The 18512-nt window shown below is 43.2% G+C and overlaps 1 protein-coding gene across 1 annotated transcript in view; it reads right to left on the reverse strand.

Moving 5' to 3' along the window:
• The window catches only part of Slc9a9 (solute carrier family 9 member A9), a 284233-nt gene extending 273499 nt beyond the window's left edge, over positions 1-10734 (reverse strand). The window contains exon 1 of the mRNA XM_008827516.3: positions 10403-10734. Coding sequence (XP_008825738.3) covers positions 10403-10577 — 175 coding nt within the window. The 5' untranslated portion in view covers positions 10578-10734. The remainder of the gene's footprint in view (positions 1-10402) is intronic.
• Positions 10735-18512: the final 7778 nt, after the last annotated feature.

Consider the following 18512-nt stretch of genomic DNA (forward strand, 5'->3'; position numbering starts at 1 on the left):
AGAAGGAAGAGGAAGAGGAGGAAAAGGAGGAGGAGGAGAAGGAGGAAGAGGAGGAGGAAGAGGAGGAGGGAGGAGGAGGAGGAAGGGGAGGAGGAGGAGGGAGGGAAAGAAGGAAGAAAAATAGCCTCAGGAGTAGTCCCAACAAGGCACATTCAGAAACATGAGCCTTGGACTGTCTCTCATGTCATTGCACAGAATGAAAATAAGAGAAATCTCCACTACCCCTTTCACTCTGCTTGCGTGGCCACAGACATGTAAGATGCTGTTCTGAGGCTTGTGGGAACTACAGAAAATGAGTACAAAATGGCTGTATCCCAAGAAATATTAGTATCTTTCCTCCTGTCCAATCCTGCCATCCTAATTTGCTCCAAGAATAAGGTATATGTGTCTCATAATAAATCTGCACTTTACAATCAAGCCCCCTGTATTTTACAGACAATAATTCTATATAATGAATAAATGTATTGCCGACAGGACTTTTCTTAGAAAAATATGGCCTTGATTTTTTTTTTTAATTATAAACAAACAAGACAGGATGGTCTTCAAAATACAGATGCGTTCCTATCTCCTCTGTTTACATGGTTACACACAGTGCCCCAAGCAGGGCACAACTCTCCAGCTCCATCCTTTGGGATCTTGCTCAGTAGGGGTGGGACCTCTCTGGAGATGCACAATGCAACAGCCCAGCTACATGTGTGAGTCCCATGGACTCCTGCAGAGCAACACTGAAATGCTGCATGTTTTAGAAGAACTTAGGAGCCAAAAGCAAAAGCTGGTAGTATGTGAAGACTGTGGGAGAGCTGAGCTCTGGTGCTGACTCTCAGTGTATTGAGTGATGACACTGCCCCTTCCCTGAATCAAGCAGGCAAATCCCTAAGCTCTGCATATTATATTTCCACACGACATGTGTATCAGAAACTATTGCTTGCCAGGCAGCATTTTTTCCTCCTCCTTTGTGGGTTTGCTTGTTTGCTTGCTTTGTTTTTGAGACAGGGGTCTTTTTCAAACTCATGATCGTCCGGTGAACCCCTCACCAGTAGCTCACCATGCCCAGAGATGCCCAGACATTTTCATCTATCCACCCCTCCCCACACAGCCATGTGCTCAGGGTAAGTTGACCCCTCCTCAGCTCCAAACACATTTCCACTTCCCCTGCTGATATTTGGTAATGGAATACATATGTGACTCTATTTTAAACAATAACAAGTGAATTGAACCAGCCAGGGAACTTCATAGGAACGTTCTGACAGGAAGGGAAATGGAGAAGAGGTGGGAGGGCATTCAGGCCAGGTCAGGGTGGGGGTCAGGGTTTCTGTCACTTGTTCCTGGTTCTGTGCACGCCAGGCAAGGGTATGGCAATGAGCTATATACCTGACCGTGAATGTTTCTTCTCAGATATAAAATTATGTATTAAAAAGAAAAGTGAACGTGCAAAGTCCCAGGGTATCCTAAGGAAATACCAACTAGTGCTCACTGTGGGCGTTGGAGGAAGTTTCCCAGAGGAGTTCCAGGACGTCCGTTCAGTAGGTGGAGAAGAGGGCATGCGCGGCTCTTGGGGAAGCAGCATGTGCAGCAGGAGCACTCAGAGGGCCTTACACAGCAGCAGAGTGGACAGCAACCACATGGTTGGGAAGGTCCTGAACAACAGAGTGTATGCCTGGTTGGAAGGCAGATCTTTGCTTTGGAGCAAAAGAAATAGCATCTGGGGACAGGTATTTGAAAGAAGAAAAGCAAAATGGGGCAGTGAGGACACAGGGAGCCAACGCCAGAATTCGTTTCTGTGTATGTGAGGAGCGATTTGGAGCATCCGAGTAAAATTTCAAATTGAAAGGCATAAAAGGAGCCTGGGGCGAGTGCTCTTTTTTGTCATGGGCTTTTACAGTGGAGAGCTCGTTAGGCAGGTAACTGATGTTGTTATTTCAGTCGTTTGTTCTAAGTACTGTGAGCTAGGCATTCAAATTCAATGATGGAGAAAAAGTGTGATGGTCTAAGCTGGACACTCAAGAGTCTGGATGGCGCTGTCCACACATCAGTTTAACAGCATCTACAAAATGTTTAACTTTTTACTTGACTCTCAGTCATCCTCTTTCTATCTTATGTTGGTTAGAACCCTGATTCGAAGAGATGATCAAGGTTTGAATATCAAATGTCCAAATTCATTTTCTCATGATTTCCTGTTTAGTAGTTTAATTTTAACCCTTAGATTAGTCACAGCTGAAAAGTGATATATGTACACACACGCACGCACGCACACACACACACACACACACACGCCGCCCATACACACAATGCCCTCTGTTATTCAAGCTTTGTTCTTTCTCTGCCCTCCCACCAACCTTCTAAATTCAAAGGACTAAGGCAGAGTGCGGGTGTTGCTAAAAGGGACGGGATTTATTCCTTTGTGCTGGCTCACTATGGACTTGCTCTGGTGAAGGAGAAAGTCCTAGAATGATTACACAACAGGACTGCAGCACCTGCCAGACAGAGCACCCCATGCACACCTAGATGGAGAGGAATCCATGAGGCTGTTCTCCTTGGGACAACTCCTTCACAGTTCTCCCATTGTATTTGGAAGAGTTGCATGGGAAATGTGGGAAGGTCAACCATCAGATGCTCTCCAGTACAGGGAGCCTCATGTGTACCACTCAGCCTTTGATACCACATAATACACCACGTAACAACACACACGAACATGTACATACCTATACTACAAACACACACGTGTACTCTAGTATTTCTAACATGTATTCTAACTTTTCTCCGAAACTATTAGGCAGTAGCTTCTTCAGAGCTAACACCCTTCTCTGCAATCGTCTTAAGAAGTTGTCAGCAGAAATATATATGAGGTCTCTACCTAGGAACATATTGGCTAAACAAATGCTTTCTTACTTCATAATGTTCACACAAAACAATCTAGTGTTTCCCCCTCCAAACACGGACTGCCCAGAGGGTAAGATGGTTTGCATCCTAATGGGGTAGAAAGTGTAGTAACTATATGTTCAATTCTTTTCCAAGTAAGGTGATTCTCAAGTATCAGTACGTGGGAACCACCTCAAAGGTCTGGTGAACACACACTGCGGCCCACACCCCAGAGTTTCTGATCCTGTACGTTCGTGCTCGGTCACTGATCTTCACCTTACTATGCTGTTAGTCCAGGACCCAAGCTGGTGGAAGCACCGTCCACAACACTCCTGACCCATAGGACTGTGAGCATCATCTTGGAATTCTATCAAAACCCACAGTGTCACACTCATCTTGCAACTTCCAGGGTTTTCGGAGTCCAGAGATATAATAAATGATTCTTTCAAACTCCTCTGAAACTGAGTTCAGTCTGCCTCACATATGACCAAAGCTCATCTCACACAATTCACATAATTCCACTCTCCCTTCTCAAACTAAAACACTCACCACATGGGTTCTGACATCCACAGGCATTTAAAACCCAAACAATATCTTGAGACGGCTTCCTGGGTGTGGAGCAGGTGTTACTAGTGAGCCTTGTCCCTCTCCCTAGGATACCTTGGTCTAGCGACACTCCACGCCGTGTGTGCGCTGTCAGAGCATTGCTCCTGCTAGGTGTCCGTGCTGGGCCTTTTGCTCTGGACAGTGAAACATTTATGGGGCTTCAATTAAGAGATAAGCTGAACTCCCCCTGTCCTCATCCATGCCTCCAGTAACAGCACATTCTCTCATGAGAGTGCAAGGATGACCCAAACTGAGATCAAGGACTTTCAAAAGTGTGCTCGCCAGTTCTGTGCAGCCCATACATTCGCTGAGTCTGTGGGTTTCTCCATATTTCTTCTGGAAACTTCCAAAGCTACATTGCCTGATGCAGGGTAAGCACTTGTTAAAAAGCAGCCGCTACTTTAGAACTGAATACAAGGGTGGTGAAGGAACACAAGTGTCACACCCCTGAGTCTGAAGCCCAGCCCTGCAGTGACCAGCTACTCTCTATCTCTGAATGTCGGCTTCCTCCTTTGTAACAAGAAAGTGATGATCTCCCTACTTGGTACATACAGGAATAAGCACACACACACACACACACACACACACACACAGGTTTGTGATACCAAGATTCCACATGGAACCAACCTGCCAAGGGTTGAGTCCCAGGCCTAGCATTTAGTAGTACATGTGTAACATTGAGCAAGTTATTCAATTTTCTGTTGCCTCAGTTTCTCTAACTAAAGTTGACTATTATGAGGATTAAATACCTTAATGTGTGTGAAGTCCTTACAACTGTAAGTTATGCAATACACATGATATTTATGTTAACTATCAGCCTTTTGAAACAATAAATGTTTGACAAATGTTAGTATTCTGTCATTAAGCATGAGTTTGATTCAACAGACTGTAGATATTATCCACATAAACAACCTGAAGTTGTTGCTCATTATCTTGGTGTGTACCATCAGTAGTCCTTCAGATCTAAGAGGAGATGCTTCAAGGTACCAGCTCAGCTCAGCAAAAACCTCCTTTACAGCTCTTGAGGCTCACAAGCAGGGCACAATGTGCAGGGTGCTTATTTAGAATATAAACATTATTTTATTAGAATCAACTTTTCCCCCTTTTGGTTTTCTGAGATAGAAGCTCACTATGTAGCCATTGTTGGCCTGAAACTATGCAGATTAGATCAGGGTGGTGTCAAACTGGTGGTGATCCTCCTGCCTCTGCCTTCCAAGTGCTGGGATTAGAGATGTGCACCACTATGCATGCTAACATAAAAACTGATATAGAGAAAAATGTCTTTGATTCAATACTTCTACTTCATCCTTAATTTAGTCGACACCTTTCAGTATGGAAAACCTTGTCCAGATCGCCAAAGCTCCTAAAATCGAGCTTTTTATACCAAAAGAGAAAATAAGTTGAGTACATTGAACTCCTGAGTCTAACCAATCTTCCTGAAGATCCTTAAAGTTAAACCAGAGCAACTCTGGTTTTGTGAGGAAGGTACCCACAGAGACACCTAGCCACCCTCACTGCTCTGATGGTCTATCGCCTCACAGTTCCAATAGGAATTGGACAGGATTTACTGAGGGCTCACTTGAAAGCCAGAGCATGGGGCTGGAGAGATGGCTCAGCAGTTAAGAGCACTGGCTGCTCTTCCAGAGGACTTAGGCTTGGTCCCTAGCACTCACATGGTAGCTAAAACAATCTATAACTTCAGTTCCAGGGGATCTGAAGCCCTCTTTTGGCATCTGCGGGCATTGCACACATGGTGCGCTTACATAACGCAAGTCAAATACTCATACACACAAAAAATAAAAATAAATTGAAAAATCTTTAGAGCAGACCTGGAAGAACAGAGAGTGGAAAAATAAAGCTAAGTAAAATCCTGTCTAGGAGAAAGGACTGGATGCTGTGAGTGTCTGTTAGTTTTATAAAGAAAGCTACTGGTTTTCTCTGATGGGACTCCAAGACGCCTGATTGGAAATCTGTCTTGGCCTGAGTTGTGAAGGACTTTTGAAGTTAGAAGGGAGCCAAAGAATGTCAGATTTCTGTTCATTTCCTCCCCACTTTACAGATGAGAAAACTAAGGCCAAAAAATAAGTCACTTGCTCAAAGCAATGCATCTAGATACTGGGGGTGTGGCTACTTATGAGGCTAAAAACCTTAAATCTCAAAGGGAGCATCAATGCTTTCCCTACAAAGTTTGCCAGGTGTCTGTCTACAGGCAAAGTGTGTCTGAAAGACCTTCAGGTGGGGGCAGGGGGCAGACTGGTGATAAATGTCTCCTATAGACCTGGCAGCCAGGAGCACAGGTTGAGCTTGGGGTTGGCAAAAGTGGGTCAGTAGGGTGATTCCCACCATGTCCAGCCCTCCAGTTTCAGCCAAGGACTCTCTGAGAAGGGCTGGGGTGGAATCAATGCCCGCATAGGATTTTTAGGAAAGATGGGTTTTGTAATCATAGTTTCTTTAAATCTGGAAAAACTAGCTATTGAGTAAACTGAATTTCCAATTAAACTTTAGTTAAGAATACTCTTAAAGAGTCAGAAAACATTTGTATATGATGCAGTTTCATGAACTTAAAAACTAAGTATTGGGGTTGGGGAGATGACTCAGCAGTTAGAACCACTGACTACTCTTCCAGAGGACCTGAGAGGACCTGAGTTTGACTCCTGGTACCTACATGGCGGCTACTAACTGACCACAAGTCCAGTTACAGGGTATTCGATGTCCTCTTCTGACCTTCTTGGGCATTGTGTGACACAGGTGTACTTAGACACATGCAGACAATATACTCATACACATAAAATTAAAAAAATAAAATATTAATTTTTAAAATCTAAATAGTGTGGCTTGGGTTTTCCTTTGTGCCTACTGAATGAACAAATAACTACATGAATTTAGAGATAGCCCTTAAATAGGAAGCCAACAAAATCAAAAGTGGAATTCTAAAAGGTTTAAATAGCTATCCCAAAGCTTCAATCCCAACCCTCAAATGCATAGCATTATAAAAGGCTATGATGTGTGGTAGTCCCCAGCGATACATAATGGAATTCTTAATGCTACCAGAGAACAAGAAGCAAGTGCTCTTGATGAACACTGAGTGGAGGACCAGTTCTAAGTGCACCAGCTGCTGTCAATCAATAGTTTGACCATTAATATTCCTTCTGGCCTCTAGTTCAGTTTAAATGATATCATCATGGCTATCTTTTCACTTTGAAATAGAGTCATAGACTGCTTACCACCCATTACTATGCTTGGTGAAGCAAAAAGATTGTTACAATAACGCACCTAATTTTTAAACATATCCTATGACCCTTAATAATGAGAGGAAAAACTGTTTTTCATATGAAGAATTACTTTTATTTGGATTATCAAGTTTATTTCCAATCAGCATAGAACAAGTTCCTTGATTTCTACAACCTTCCATATGATATTTAAAGGTTAACAACTTGAAAGTTATTTCTATGAAATATTTTTCTATTAACTATGAAAGAGCAGTTAAACACTCTTCTAGGTCACTTCCCCTCATTTCCCTCTAACTGCTCATTTTCTAAGCCTCTGATCCCTACAATTTTTTTAATTGGATTCTGAAGTATCCTGATTAAATGTATCAACATCTATTAAATCTTCTAAGGGACATTTAGCACAGGCCACCAGAATGCCACAGAGAAGCAAGTGATGGACTGGGCTGAAAGAATACAGGAAATTCAGTGCTTAAAGAAAATGTGGTCCTCATACGGGAGCAAATGGCACATTATACAGCGACAGCAAGAGCTACAGTCGGAGAGTAGGAGAGCTGCTGGTCAGAATCTGGGAAGCCTGAAGAGGAACACAACTGTCCACGATGCTAAGAGACAAATCTGTAAGATGGAGACAGTTGTCACGGTACTGTCACATGTTCATCTCCATAAGCAACAATAACAACAAAACTTAAAGGTCTAAGTATTAAACATAGTTTCATTTTCATTTCTTCCATTTTCATTGTTCATCACTATGCCCCTTGTGGAACTATTGTGCAGGATCTCTCTCTCTCTCTCTCTCTCTCTCTCTCTCTCTCTCTCGTCCTTGTGGAACTATTGTGCAGGATGTCTCTCTCTCTCTCTCTCTCTCTCTCTCTCTCTCTCTCTCTCTTCTCTCATACACCCCTACATCCACACACCAGAATATCACTGAAGGAATTTACTCTTCGTATCTCCGCTCTTTCATGGAAAAGACAGAGGTTGAATCCCAGCTCAACACCCACCATGATCTTTATCTAAGTCTTTTGTAAAATAAAGATGCTAGAGTTCAGTTAAAATAAAGACGCTAGAGTTCAGTTCTCTACGCTTCCCGACCTATGAGGTTCAAGTTCACTTGCAAATACTGGGCAAATCATCCAATTGACATCTCCTTCCCATTTGTGATTAAGAAGTGTTTATTAGAGTTTCTCTTTTTCCTATGATTTAGTTTAACTATTTCATTACATCCCTGAAAGAAAGTTCTTAAAAAATATTTCAAATACAACATTTCTACCACCCTGGAAGAAATATGAGAAGTCGGAAAAGCTATCCGTGTGAATAGTTTTCTGAGTCTGATCTACAAAATCAACAAAAACCTCATTAACATATTGACATGTATGAACCCCATGGACTGCCATGTGGGGCTGTTCAGTTTGAGGAAATCACCCTTTGGGTTCCAGTTTCTCCTGCTGAAAATGAAGGGGTAGAGAAAGTGACCTTAAATCCCACCAAGTACGCTCTGTGACAGCAAAAAGTAAACAATCCTGAAATATTAGTCTTTTCATTGATTTATACAGTTCAAGTTCTCAAAATATTCAAATTTCTAGCAATGGAATAATAAAACACGTATTTTCATAATTTTTATAAGACTATAATGTACTGGCTTAGAATTTACTTTCAGTAAGTCACATATTTAAAAAGAAAAAATCTTTTAAATTCATGAAAGGACAGATATCATACAATCCCATCTAATCTCATGCTTCTAAACTTTAAGTCTAAACAGCCTTATTGTCAGTAACTTAGAGAGGTGCTGCCTCAACTTTGCTAGACCATGCATTAATATTTGATCATTCTAACCATGATTTTAAAATAGTTTATGGAGTTTTTGAGATTGAAAGGTAACCTGGAGTTTTTCAAGTTCAAGCATAAAAGTCAGTTTGTATGTTGTGAGTATAAAGGATTTCTGAACTTTAATAGGCTATCAAAAATCAATCAAGATTTAATCATTTTTACAAAACTGTATCTTTATCATAGAGAAGTTAAAATCTGTAAACGAGTTATAATTCAAACAAATTTAGGACTGTGGAGAAATCTTTCCTTTTAATAACAACTGACTGTTTTATATCTGTATTGCATTGCTAAAGACACACAGCCCCTTAGAATGATGCCAGGGATTACATTGTTTCTGGCTTCTCAGATGACACCGTGTATTCTAGTTGATTATTTATTACCCAAGATGGAGAAAGATCCTGGTAATTGATGATGGACAGAGGGAGGATGACTCATGTCTGGGGCTGGGCTCTAAAGGCATCCTTCCTTTCTGTGTAGGCTGGTCTCTGCTGAGTAAAATTCCCCCTCACCAGAGGGATTTGCTGGCACTGAGGGTCTCTGTCAAAGGAACTTAACTCTTCTCTGAATGCACCAGCAGACTGCTGCCTGGGAAGAAACCAGTGCTTGGCCTTAGGCTTCTGCCTTAGTTAGCTCAAGTATCTTGAGGGATCTGCTTAACTTAGCATGGGCTCTCTCAGGCTCTCAACTCATGCTATACATCAGGACATCACATGATCCACATATAAAATGTACATTCATCTTGTTCCCTGGACCCCAGACATATAAAAGGACTCAGGCCTTCCATATGAGGGTCACCCCCACAGTATCTTCCTTCCTATGAATTATAGCAGTGGTTTGACTGTTTCCATTGTATTCAAAGTTCTTATTTATTGCTAGACTGAGATAAGGGTAGTGGAGTCAATTGTAGTAGAGTCATCAGCATCCTTCAATAATGCTGGTGTTTGCATTTTACATTAAAAAACTAGATGATCCAGTCTAGTCAGTATAGACTAGATAGCCATATTTTATTAAACTTTCCAAAAAGTATATCATGGTAAATTGTACAGAAAGAACAACACTTTGGGAGAACTCTTATACTAATGCTTTTCCACATGAATTAAAAAGAGTGGGGCCTGGTTACTCACACCTGTAATTCTAGCAGTCAGGAAGCTGAGGAAGGAGGACCACTGTAAATCTGAGGCCAGCCTAGGATACATAGTGAGTTCCAGGCCAGCCTGGGCTACAGAATGGGTCCTTGTTTTTGAAAAAAAGGGAAAAAAATCAAAAACAGAGAAATCAAATAATGGTTATAAGTGAGATCATTTGAAATTAGGCTAAGAAATGGAAAGTGTCGCATAGTTTAACATAGTTTAACATTTTATTATCAAAAAATAAAGCATTGTTCATATAAAGGAATTTTGAGACAATTATTCTCATAAGAGGGGTGGGGTCTGTTTCTGGGAGTATTTCTTCTTGAAAAATAGTCGATGTGAGTATTTACTCCCTGCGATTTTAAGTGAAGCGATTTGGGAATCTTCACACTGCTCCTCCGGGCTGCCTGTGGAAGAGGCTGCTGGGACCAGAGTCATCACTTTCCGCTATCACCACAAAAACAGGCTCCCTGCTCGGTGTGACTCTCTAACAGGACAATGGACCACAGCTGTCAACAGACTTGCATTATGTGCTGCCTCAGATGACTGTGGCATTTGCTCTGTGACGAGGCAAATTTCTGCCTCCCTCCTGGAAAGAGACTAGCATTCATTGCAAGGCGGCACCTCTCATCAAGCTAATGACACTTCAATCAGCATGCTCTCTCCAGTTTCGCTACTTTGCCATCTGAGCACAAGTCTCTAATTACACCCAAGCAACAAGTTTCACATCAACCCCACAATTTACACACTCACCATACACCATCGCTCCTCCTGTTTCATGCAAAAAGCGGAATCGGTGATTTTTAAATAACCAGATTGTTAAAATGGTAAGGATGAGCAAAAAATTAAATACAAGCAGCTCCACCGCTCCCTGGTGTTGGAAGTGATCTTCATCTTTCCCTGACATAAGCCGGAGCTGCCTCGCCATCCTCCCGTCTTCCCTGATGCGCAGATAAAGCCCTGGCTCAGGACCGTCTGACCAAGCTTTACCTATGGCGGTCTGCCTGCCAGAGAATTTCAGGATAAACACTGCCACTTTAGCCCCACTTCACAAGCATTCTGCCCTGGCTTAGCATTCAGATGGCTTCTAGTTACAACTTCCTGTTTCTCTCTTAAAGCAGCCTCGTCTCTTTTCAAACTCCAGCGTGTGGTTTCATCATCGAAGGCTCTGTCTTTAAATGATTCATTCTGGGAAAATATCTTTCACAGGGTGCAAATCTGCAAGCAACAACGCTCATATGCAGACTTCGCTCTTATGCTCCGAAGACTGTTTTCTTAGGCTGTCTAACTGGTGAATTATAGCTTAATAATTTAAAATTTCAATGTACAGCAGCAATATTTTCCAGATTCAAAATGCCCATCCCAACGCATACCTCCACCCAGGGGCTTCCCCTCTTCCAGCAGAGCCTCCCTGTGATAGAGGCCGGCAGCGCTGTTTTCACCTGCAATCACTTCGCTCGGTCATTCTTTTTTAAGCTGAGAAGCACCGATTTAGTACATGATCCTCTGGCTTTTTATAATTGGTACTCACAGAGCAGCGTTTAAACTTTGAATAAATTGTTCTTCTTTTATCCAGAGAAAACAAATATCAAAGGTAAAAAAGAAAAGTCTATTTTCCTCTTCCTACAGCTATGGCACCTGAGTGTGTTGAGAAAGGGAAGAAGGAAGGACGGACTGCCAGTGGTCCATGTCAGCACTTCCATGGGCCCTTCTGCTTCCTAAGCAAGTATCATGACTTCCTGGCCTTTAAGAATGACTCTACAGTGCAGCTGGGTTCCAATATCTCACCACAAGATAGTAATGGACGAGTGCTGACTTCTACCTTCCTATTCTGATGGAATTGGGATTCCATTTATAGTGTGTTGGTAAGTGCACAGGGCCCAGGTGTATCCTAAATAAAACTTTGTGTCACTTAAAAACTTCAGGTCAAATGAGTAATAATAATATTAGGGGCTGCCAAGTGTGGTCTCACAGGCCTGTAATCCAGGCATTCAGGAGGCTGAGGCAGGAGGATTGCTTCAAGTTCAAGGCCTCACTAGGCTGCACAGGTAACTGAAACGTAACTACCCTTCAATAAACGCTGAGTGAGTTTCTCAACCACTTAATAGAAAACCCTTCAGCTTCTTCGCCTTATGCAGTTTTGGCGCTGATTTCCTCTGTGCATTCAGCTCACAGGGGGTGTTTATGTGCACTGCAGATGTTCCAATGCACACTGTCCTTTTTGGCAGGCGTATTTGTGATGACTAATTCGAGCTGCTTTGAAGCCTGTCAGCTAATGCTCACAAGCATTTGGCAGAGCTTGGCCGGCAGCTCCACCTTGCTCATTTGCAACCCACAGGTTAGGTCTTGAGTTGATAGATTTACGAAATTATACACATTTAAAACCTGGGAACTTCTCGTGTTTTGTGTTTGTAAGTCACTTTGGTTTTCTTTCGGCATGATCAGTCCATCTGAACTGAACATAATAAGTGCTATTTGATTGCCTTACGTGACATCCATTCGCTCTTCCACCCACCAAGAAGACTTGACCAGCAGCAGATGAAAGGGTCTGTGGCATGCTTTGATTGGCTGCACACTATTTTCAGACGTTCTAAATTCATGCTAACATGAGGTAGTATAGAAAGACAGGGAAAATTAAGGAGATCTGGTCAGGGAAGAAGCCCCTCGCCTTAAGTCTGGTTGAAGCATTTTCCCAGGGGAGAATCAAGAATCCCAGCACAATTAACACTTGCTATGAAGGTGGCTGACAGAGACAATATTCTTTCAATAGAGATGTTTCAAGTGGGAATGTTAAAACAGCACTGAAATGTCTGGAGCCGGAGAGACAGCTCAGCAGTTAAGAGCACTGACTGCACTTGCTGAGGACTCAGGTTTAAATCCAGCACCCACATGGCAGCTAAACAACCGTCTTAACTCCAGTTCCAGGGGATCTGATGTCCTCTTCTGACCTCTGTGGGCATTGCTCGACATGGGTGCACTTACATACATACAGGCAATATACTCATACACATAAAAAGTAATAAATCTTCTTTTAAAAAACAGCAATGCACTGTCTTAAGGCCTAAGTGCATATGGCCTTTCTCCTTTCCCCACAGTAACCCTGCAGTAGACTAGGAATCTCACAGAAAACCCATTTACAGCAAAAGACATGATTTAATTCCCTTGTGCAACTCTTGTGACTTGTTTTTTTATATCAGAATATAGTCCTATCCAAGGCACCTCTGGAGACACCCTTTAATTTCATTTATTTAAAAAAAGGTTAAAGGGCCAGCATGATGGTTCAGTGGTTAAAGACTCTTGCCACTAAGCTTGACCACCTGAGTTTGATCCCTGGGACTCACATGATAGGAGAGCCAGCAAGTTGCATGCCATGGTACACACACACACACACACACACACACACACACAATGAATGCAAAAAATTTTAAAGAAGGAAAAGAGAAAAACAAGAAAGGTTCTTAGTAAGTGTTTGAGATGCAACTCTAAAACAGCAAACCATGCTTAATGCTGCTGCTGACACGGCTGAGAATGAGGCTCCTCCCTTTAGAAGCCCAAGGTCATGGTCCTGCCCGAAGAGCCTCTCTATTAACCCTTATGCTTAAATCTGTGCCAAAATTTGTTCCTAGTAAATTCCAGCTCTGCTTCATACTGGCTCCTTAAAAGGCCTTTGCTGGGACAAAGTCAAGAATCCTGTCTTCCCCTGAGTAGGGGGTTCTAGAAAGAACTTGCCAGGCATCACCATGGAGCTGCATCTGGCCTGTACCTCACTGCCACTGGCCAACATATTCAGAGCAATATATTCCATATGACAATCATACGCATGGCTTCTTGAGAAGAAGCCTGTAAGGTTTGGCACACTGGTCCCTCCTCATGTGACCACAGTCTGTTTGGACTGAACAACTGCCTTGTTGGTTCACGGTCAGTTTGTACATTTATTCCACTGTGCTCATTTGTGGTCTCTGGGTGGCCCCTGGTTTAATCCAAAAATGAAATACACCCCACTGTCCAGTCCTGATGCTGCTTAACACCAGGGTAGAAAGCCAAAGAAAGGGGAGCTCTGGAAACTTGCCCATTCCTTTCAACAGAACCAAACTTCAGTGCCTCCTATCAGGTTATTTTTCTTCTTACAATACTGTTTTTATTCTGTTGTTCCCAGTAATAGTAAGAAAATAGAAGCACGTAACGATGGTTATTTATTATTGACCACAAAATATGCTACAGAGTTCAACTGCACTCAAATTTATATTTATAAAGTGCTTCCATTGGTGAGGGTCGTAAGCTCAGAGAAAGTTGGTAACATATGCAACATAGTGTAGCCCATGGGAGTTAAAACTGTGAGGCTTAATGCCCTTAAGACAGGCTTTTGGCTCTGGTGATCAGCTCATCCCAGGTTACAAGAACTTCCGAGGTTTTAGCATTGCAAGTTCTAGTTGGGGTTGTACATACACTCCCTCCTATAACAGTGCACTTGGCAGCCTAACTTCTTCACCTTCGCACACACCCCTCTCCAGTGCACCCAGCAACCTCACAATCCCTTAATCCACCCTCCATGTGCATTGGGCTACGTGTGTTTCCATGTGTGAACAACAGTATAGATTCCTCCTCTCTTAGTAGCAGTCAAATTTAGACAGTGTATGCAAGTGTATTTCCAATGTATCCGGGTATGAAGAATAATAGAAAGGTCCATCTGGTCGGAACTGGTCTGGGGTGCAGACATTGTACCTCAAGTGTACTTTTAGAGAGAATCCTCTATTTACCATCGTATGCCTAGGCGTAATTGTGTGTGCATGTGACTGAAACCAGTTGTACTATGAGAGGGGACATTAGAAAAGATGTCGATGACAATTAGAAAAAATGAATATGGGACCCAACCTGTAAACTGAAATAGAGAACAACCCAAACTGCACTCCTTAGTACCAGCTCCTCTTCCTTTAGATTCATAGAGAGAATCCAGGCTGTAGTCCGGGGTCCTTGCACTCTCACCCATGTGGCCCACGATCAGTCTTGGCAGTGCATTCCTCTCTGTACTATCACTGTGCTCCAAATAAAGTTATTTTGCTACTTTTGCCCTATTTTCAATTCTTTGGATAAGAAGCCAAAAACCTGGAAAGGCCTGACCCCAACCCTGCCCACCAGTCACACCCCTGTACACCAGGAATATCTGAGAGCCAAGAAAAGTACTCTGGCTGATGCCTGTGAATCCTGTGCTGCCTCTATTAACTGTTCTTCATGAGATACTAATGGAGATGTTGACAAGGAAGAGTGTCAGCTGACAATGAAGGTACCATGTAGTGCCTGGTGACCATAACTCTTAGTGCTACATTCGTTCATGGAGCTGGGATGGAACCCAAAGCTACACCCTCAGAGAAACTGTTGAATGCCTAGAGATCCCAGTCTCGATGCCTGATGGGAACTGAGTTGGAGGCTCTTGTCACAAGATGTGACATACAAATGAAGCAGGAAAGGGAAGGGACAGAACTGCCTGGCCTCCTGCTGACAGTTGGCCCTGCCTCAGCTTGCCCATAAAGTCCCACAGAGAAAGAATCAAGGAGAAGAACCTGTCCAGCCAGAATAACCCAGGGTGGAGCACAGCTCACACCCTGAGCAAAGGTGGCCCAGTTAGTCTTTCTGAATCTAACCAGTCAGGGGAGAGCACTGGTTGTCAAGAGGACAGTGGGAGTCAGGCAGAGGATGGGGAGGCCAGCTGCTCGGGCAGAGAGATGCTGGAGGATTCCCTTTCCTGCTCTCTGTAACTCACTGCAGGATCCAGGCAAGCCTGGCATTGTGCCACCAAAGGGGTGATGGCATCTAACCAAGGCCTCAGGAATGAAGAGTGGCCCAGATAGATGTCCCTTTACTGTCATCTTGGCCTCCGCACCTTGATTTGCTGCAGTAGCCCCCCTTTGAAGGGCCCACTTCAATAGAAACAAGCTTTGGTCCATTGAACTCTCTTCTGTCTTGTGTATCTTTAAAAAAAAAAAAACTAGTTTTATTTTATGTGTATAAGTGTTATGTCTGCATGTATGTAAGTATACCTCTGTCCTGTGTCGTACAATGTCTTCAGAGACCAGAAGAGGGCATCAGATCCCTAGGATTCGAACCCTGGTCTTTTACTTTTCTTTTCTTTTTTTTTTTTTTTGAGACAGGGCCTCACTGTAGCTCAAGCTGGCATGGAACTCACTATGTAGACTAAGCTGGCCTTGAACTAACAGAGATTCCCCTGCCTCTGCCTCCCAAGTGCTAGAATTAAAGGTGTGCACCACCAAGCCTGGCTTGAACCCTGGTCTTCTGCAAAAGCAGACAATGCTCTTAGTTGCAGAGCCATCTCTATCGTCCTGTCCTGCATGTCTTAACAGGCCAGTCATTAGGAAAAAGTCACTCACTCGCTTCTTATTGTGTTGGGTCTATGCAGGGTCTTTGTAAGGCAGGGAAGATAGAAGCAGGCTGAAGAGGCTGTAGCCAGCCCCAAGCCAGGGTGCAGGCTTCCATTTACAATGGAGTAGAAGCCCTGTCACTGAGGGTGGGGAAGAGAGGAGGAAGAGATGTCATTGTACCGTGCTGCAAACTCCTGAAGTTAGAGACCTGACAGCTTCCCTCTCTGTGTCCCACGTGATAAACACACCTACTTCTTCCTCTACAACGTCTACCCTTTGTCTTTCCCACTCACTACTCCAATCTCTTCTAGAAAAGACTTTCCCTTATTACCAGCCTGGATTCAATTAAATTTTTGTATGGTCATGTAAACGAAGACTTGGGAGAAGAACTGCCATGAATTTGAAGTTACCCTGGGCTGTATAGTGAGTTCCACTGGCATACAGATTGAGATGTGGCCTCAAAAAATTTCTCGAGGAAGGGAAGGGGAGGGGAGAGGAAGGGAGGGAAGGGAAAGAAGGGAGAGAGTAATAAACAAAAAAGGCTTTTGTATGAACTAACAAAGAACTATATCAGACTCCTCACCTCTCCCTAGTGTCTGACCTTTTCCAGGAGAGGAGAGTCTACCTCCAGTAAAGAGGTAGAGACAGATTCTGAAAATGAGTGTATAAATTCCAAGCAGACCTTGACAGAGTTGCCTCTTCTCTCATGTAAGTCAAATTCAAATTCCAACCTTTGAGAGCCTTGGTTGGAAGATATTTCAGTATGGTTTCCCTCCAAAGCAGACACTGAGATGAGGACTTTCATATAACTAAAATATTTCCATACACTACAGATCTTTGTAAGTACTACTAAACAGTGTATTTTATTCTTTCAAGACTTTTAGCTATTCAAACAGTGGAGTGTGAAGATGGCTAAAAGTATGTTTAAAATAATCATAATTTTGAAATTTCTCAGAATTCTTGGGAATACTGATTTATTGTCCCTGAACTTCAAAGAAAATTATGTCAGGATTTTGATAACACTGAGAGATTTGCTGCATTTCACTGTATAATTCTAAAATGTATTGTTGTTTCTGAACAAATGTACAATAAAATAATTAGGGCCAGGTGTGGTGGCACACGCTTTTAATCCCACCACTTGGGAGGCAGAGGCAGGCGGATCTTTGTGAGTTCAGGGCCAGCCTAGTCTACATAGTGAGTTCCGGGACAGCTGGGGCTACAAGGAGACCCTGTCTCAAAAAGACAACAACAACAAAAAAAACCCCAAAAAATTAGTATACTAAAAATAAATAGTATACTTTCCAGTAGGCAGGTGGATCTCTGTGAGATTGAGTCCAGCCTGGTTCACATAGTGAATTCCAGGCAAGCTAGGGCTACAAGGAGACCCTGTCTTTAAAATACCAAAACAATAATAATAATGATTAAATTCTTGCATGACAATCCTGGATAGCAGGGTGTAGAACCAGACACCAGTAACCCCTAAATTTGGGAGGCAAAAGCAGGAACATTACCAAAGTTCAAAGCATGTAGTGAATTCTAAGCAAACCAGGACTATATAGCCAGGCCCAATCTCAAAAATAAACACATAAATAAATAATTCCAAAGAGTCATGAGGGAGAAGTCTCATAAAAACTGTGAAATGCGCTCACCTCCCTCTGCTTCCCTGGGCCTGCACCATGCACAGGCCTATCTAAGACCTGCAGGCCCCTCTCTCCAGGGTAAGTTGATGGCACCCTCAACGCTTTGACTCTCCCAGCCTCATTCACCCTCCCATCACCCCCACTGATCTCTCCTCCTAGCCTGGGTCCTGTCCCATTCCTTGTCTTGGCACCCCAGACACCAGGGAACCACCACTTCTTCCTGATCCTTTGCATCCAGACCAACTCAGTACCTTCTCGAGTCCCCAGGAGTACTCTGGGCCTGGCCCTGCCCTCACCTCCCTCTACTTCCCTGGGCCTGCAAAACCCTCCAGCCTCTTTCCTGGATGCCGGGGCTGACCTTTGCTCTTCCTGATCCTTTGCATCCAGACCAACCCAGCTCCTCAGTCCAGTCCCCAGGAGCCCTTGGGACCACTTCCCACTCCCATCTTCCTTTGCATCTCTGGGTGGGATGCCACCAGCTGCCCTAGACCAGCATCTTGCCTAGGCCTGGCTCCCAAACCAGTCCAAACCCCAAATTCCTGAGACCAAAATCTTTCCAGGAGGGATCCAGACCTTAGGAGAAAGCCTGAGAGCATCTGATCCTCATCTAACTTGGAGCAATCTGACCACTCCAATATAAAATCAAAAGAGAGAACTGGAAGCTGAGAGGAACCAGCTTTTCATGCTCAAAAAGTAAACCACAAAGACATAAAGTTCACAAAAAGAAGAAGACCTAACCTTGAAGGCTTGAGTCTCACACAAGAATCAGAAACTACAAAAGAAATTCACATGTCAAAATCACAGAGAAAAAGTAATAACATGAAAACCCAAAATAACATATCCCCACCA

Source organism: Nannospalax galili, unplaced genomic scaffold (genome assembly GCF_000622305.1).
Source record: "Nannospalax galili isolate Female #2095 unplaced genomic scaffold, S.galili_v1.0 scaffold352, whole genome shotgun sequence".
NCBI classification, from domain to species: domain Eukaryota; kingdom Metazoa; phylum Chordata; class Mammalia; order Rodentia; family Spalacidae; genus Nannospalax; species Nannospalax galili.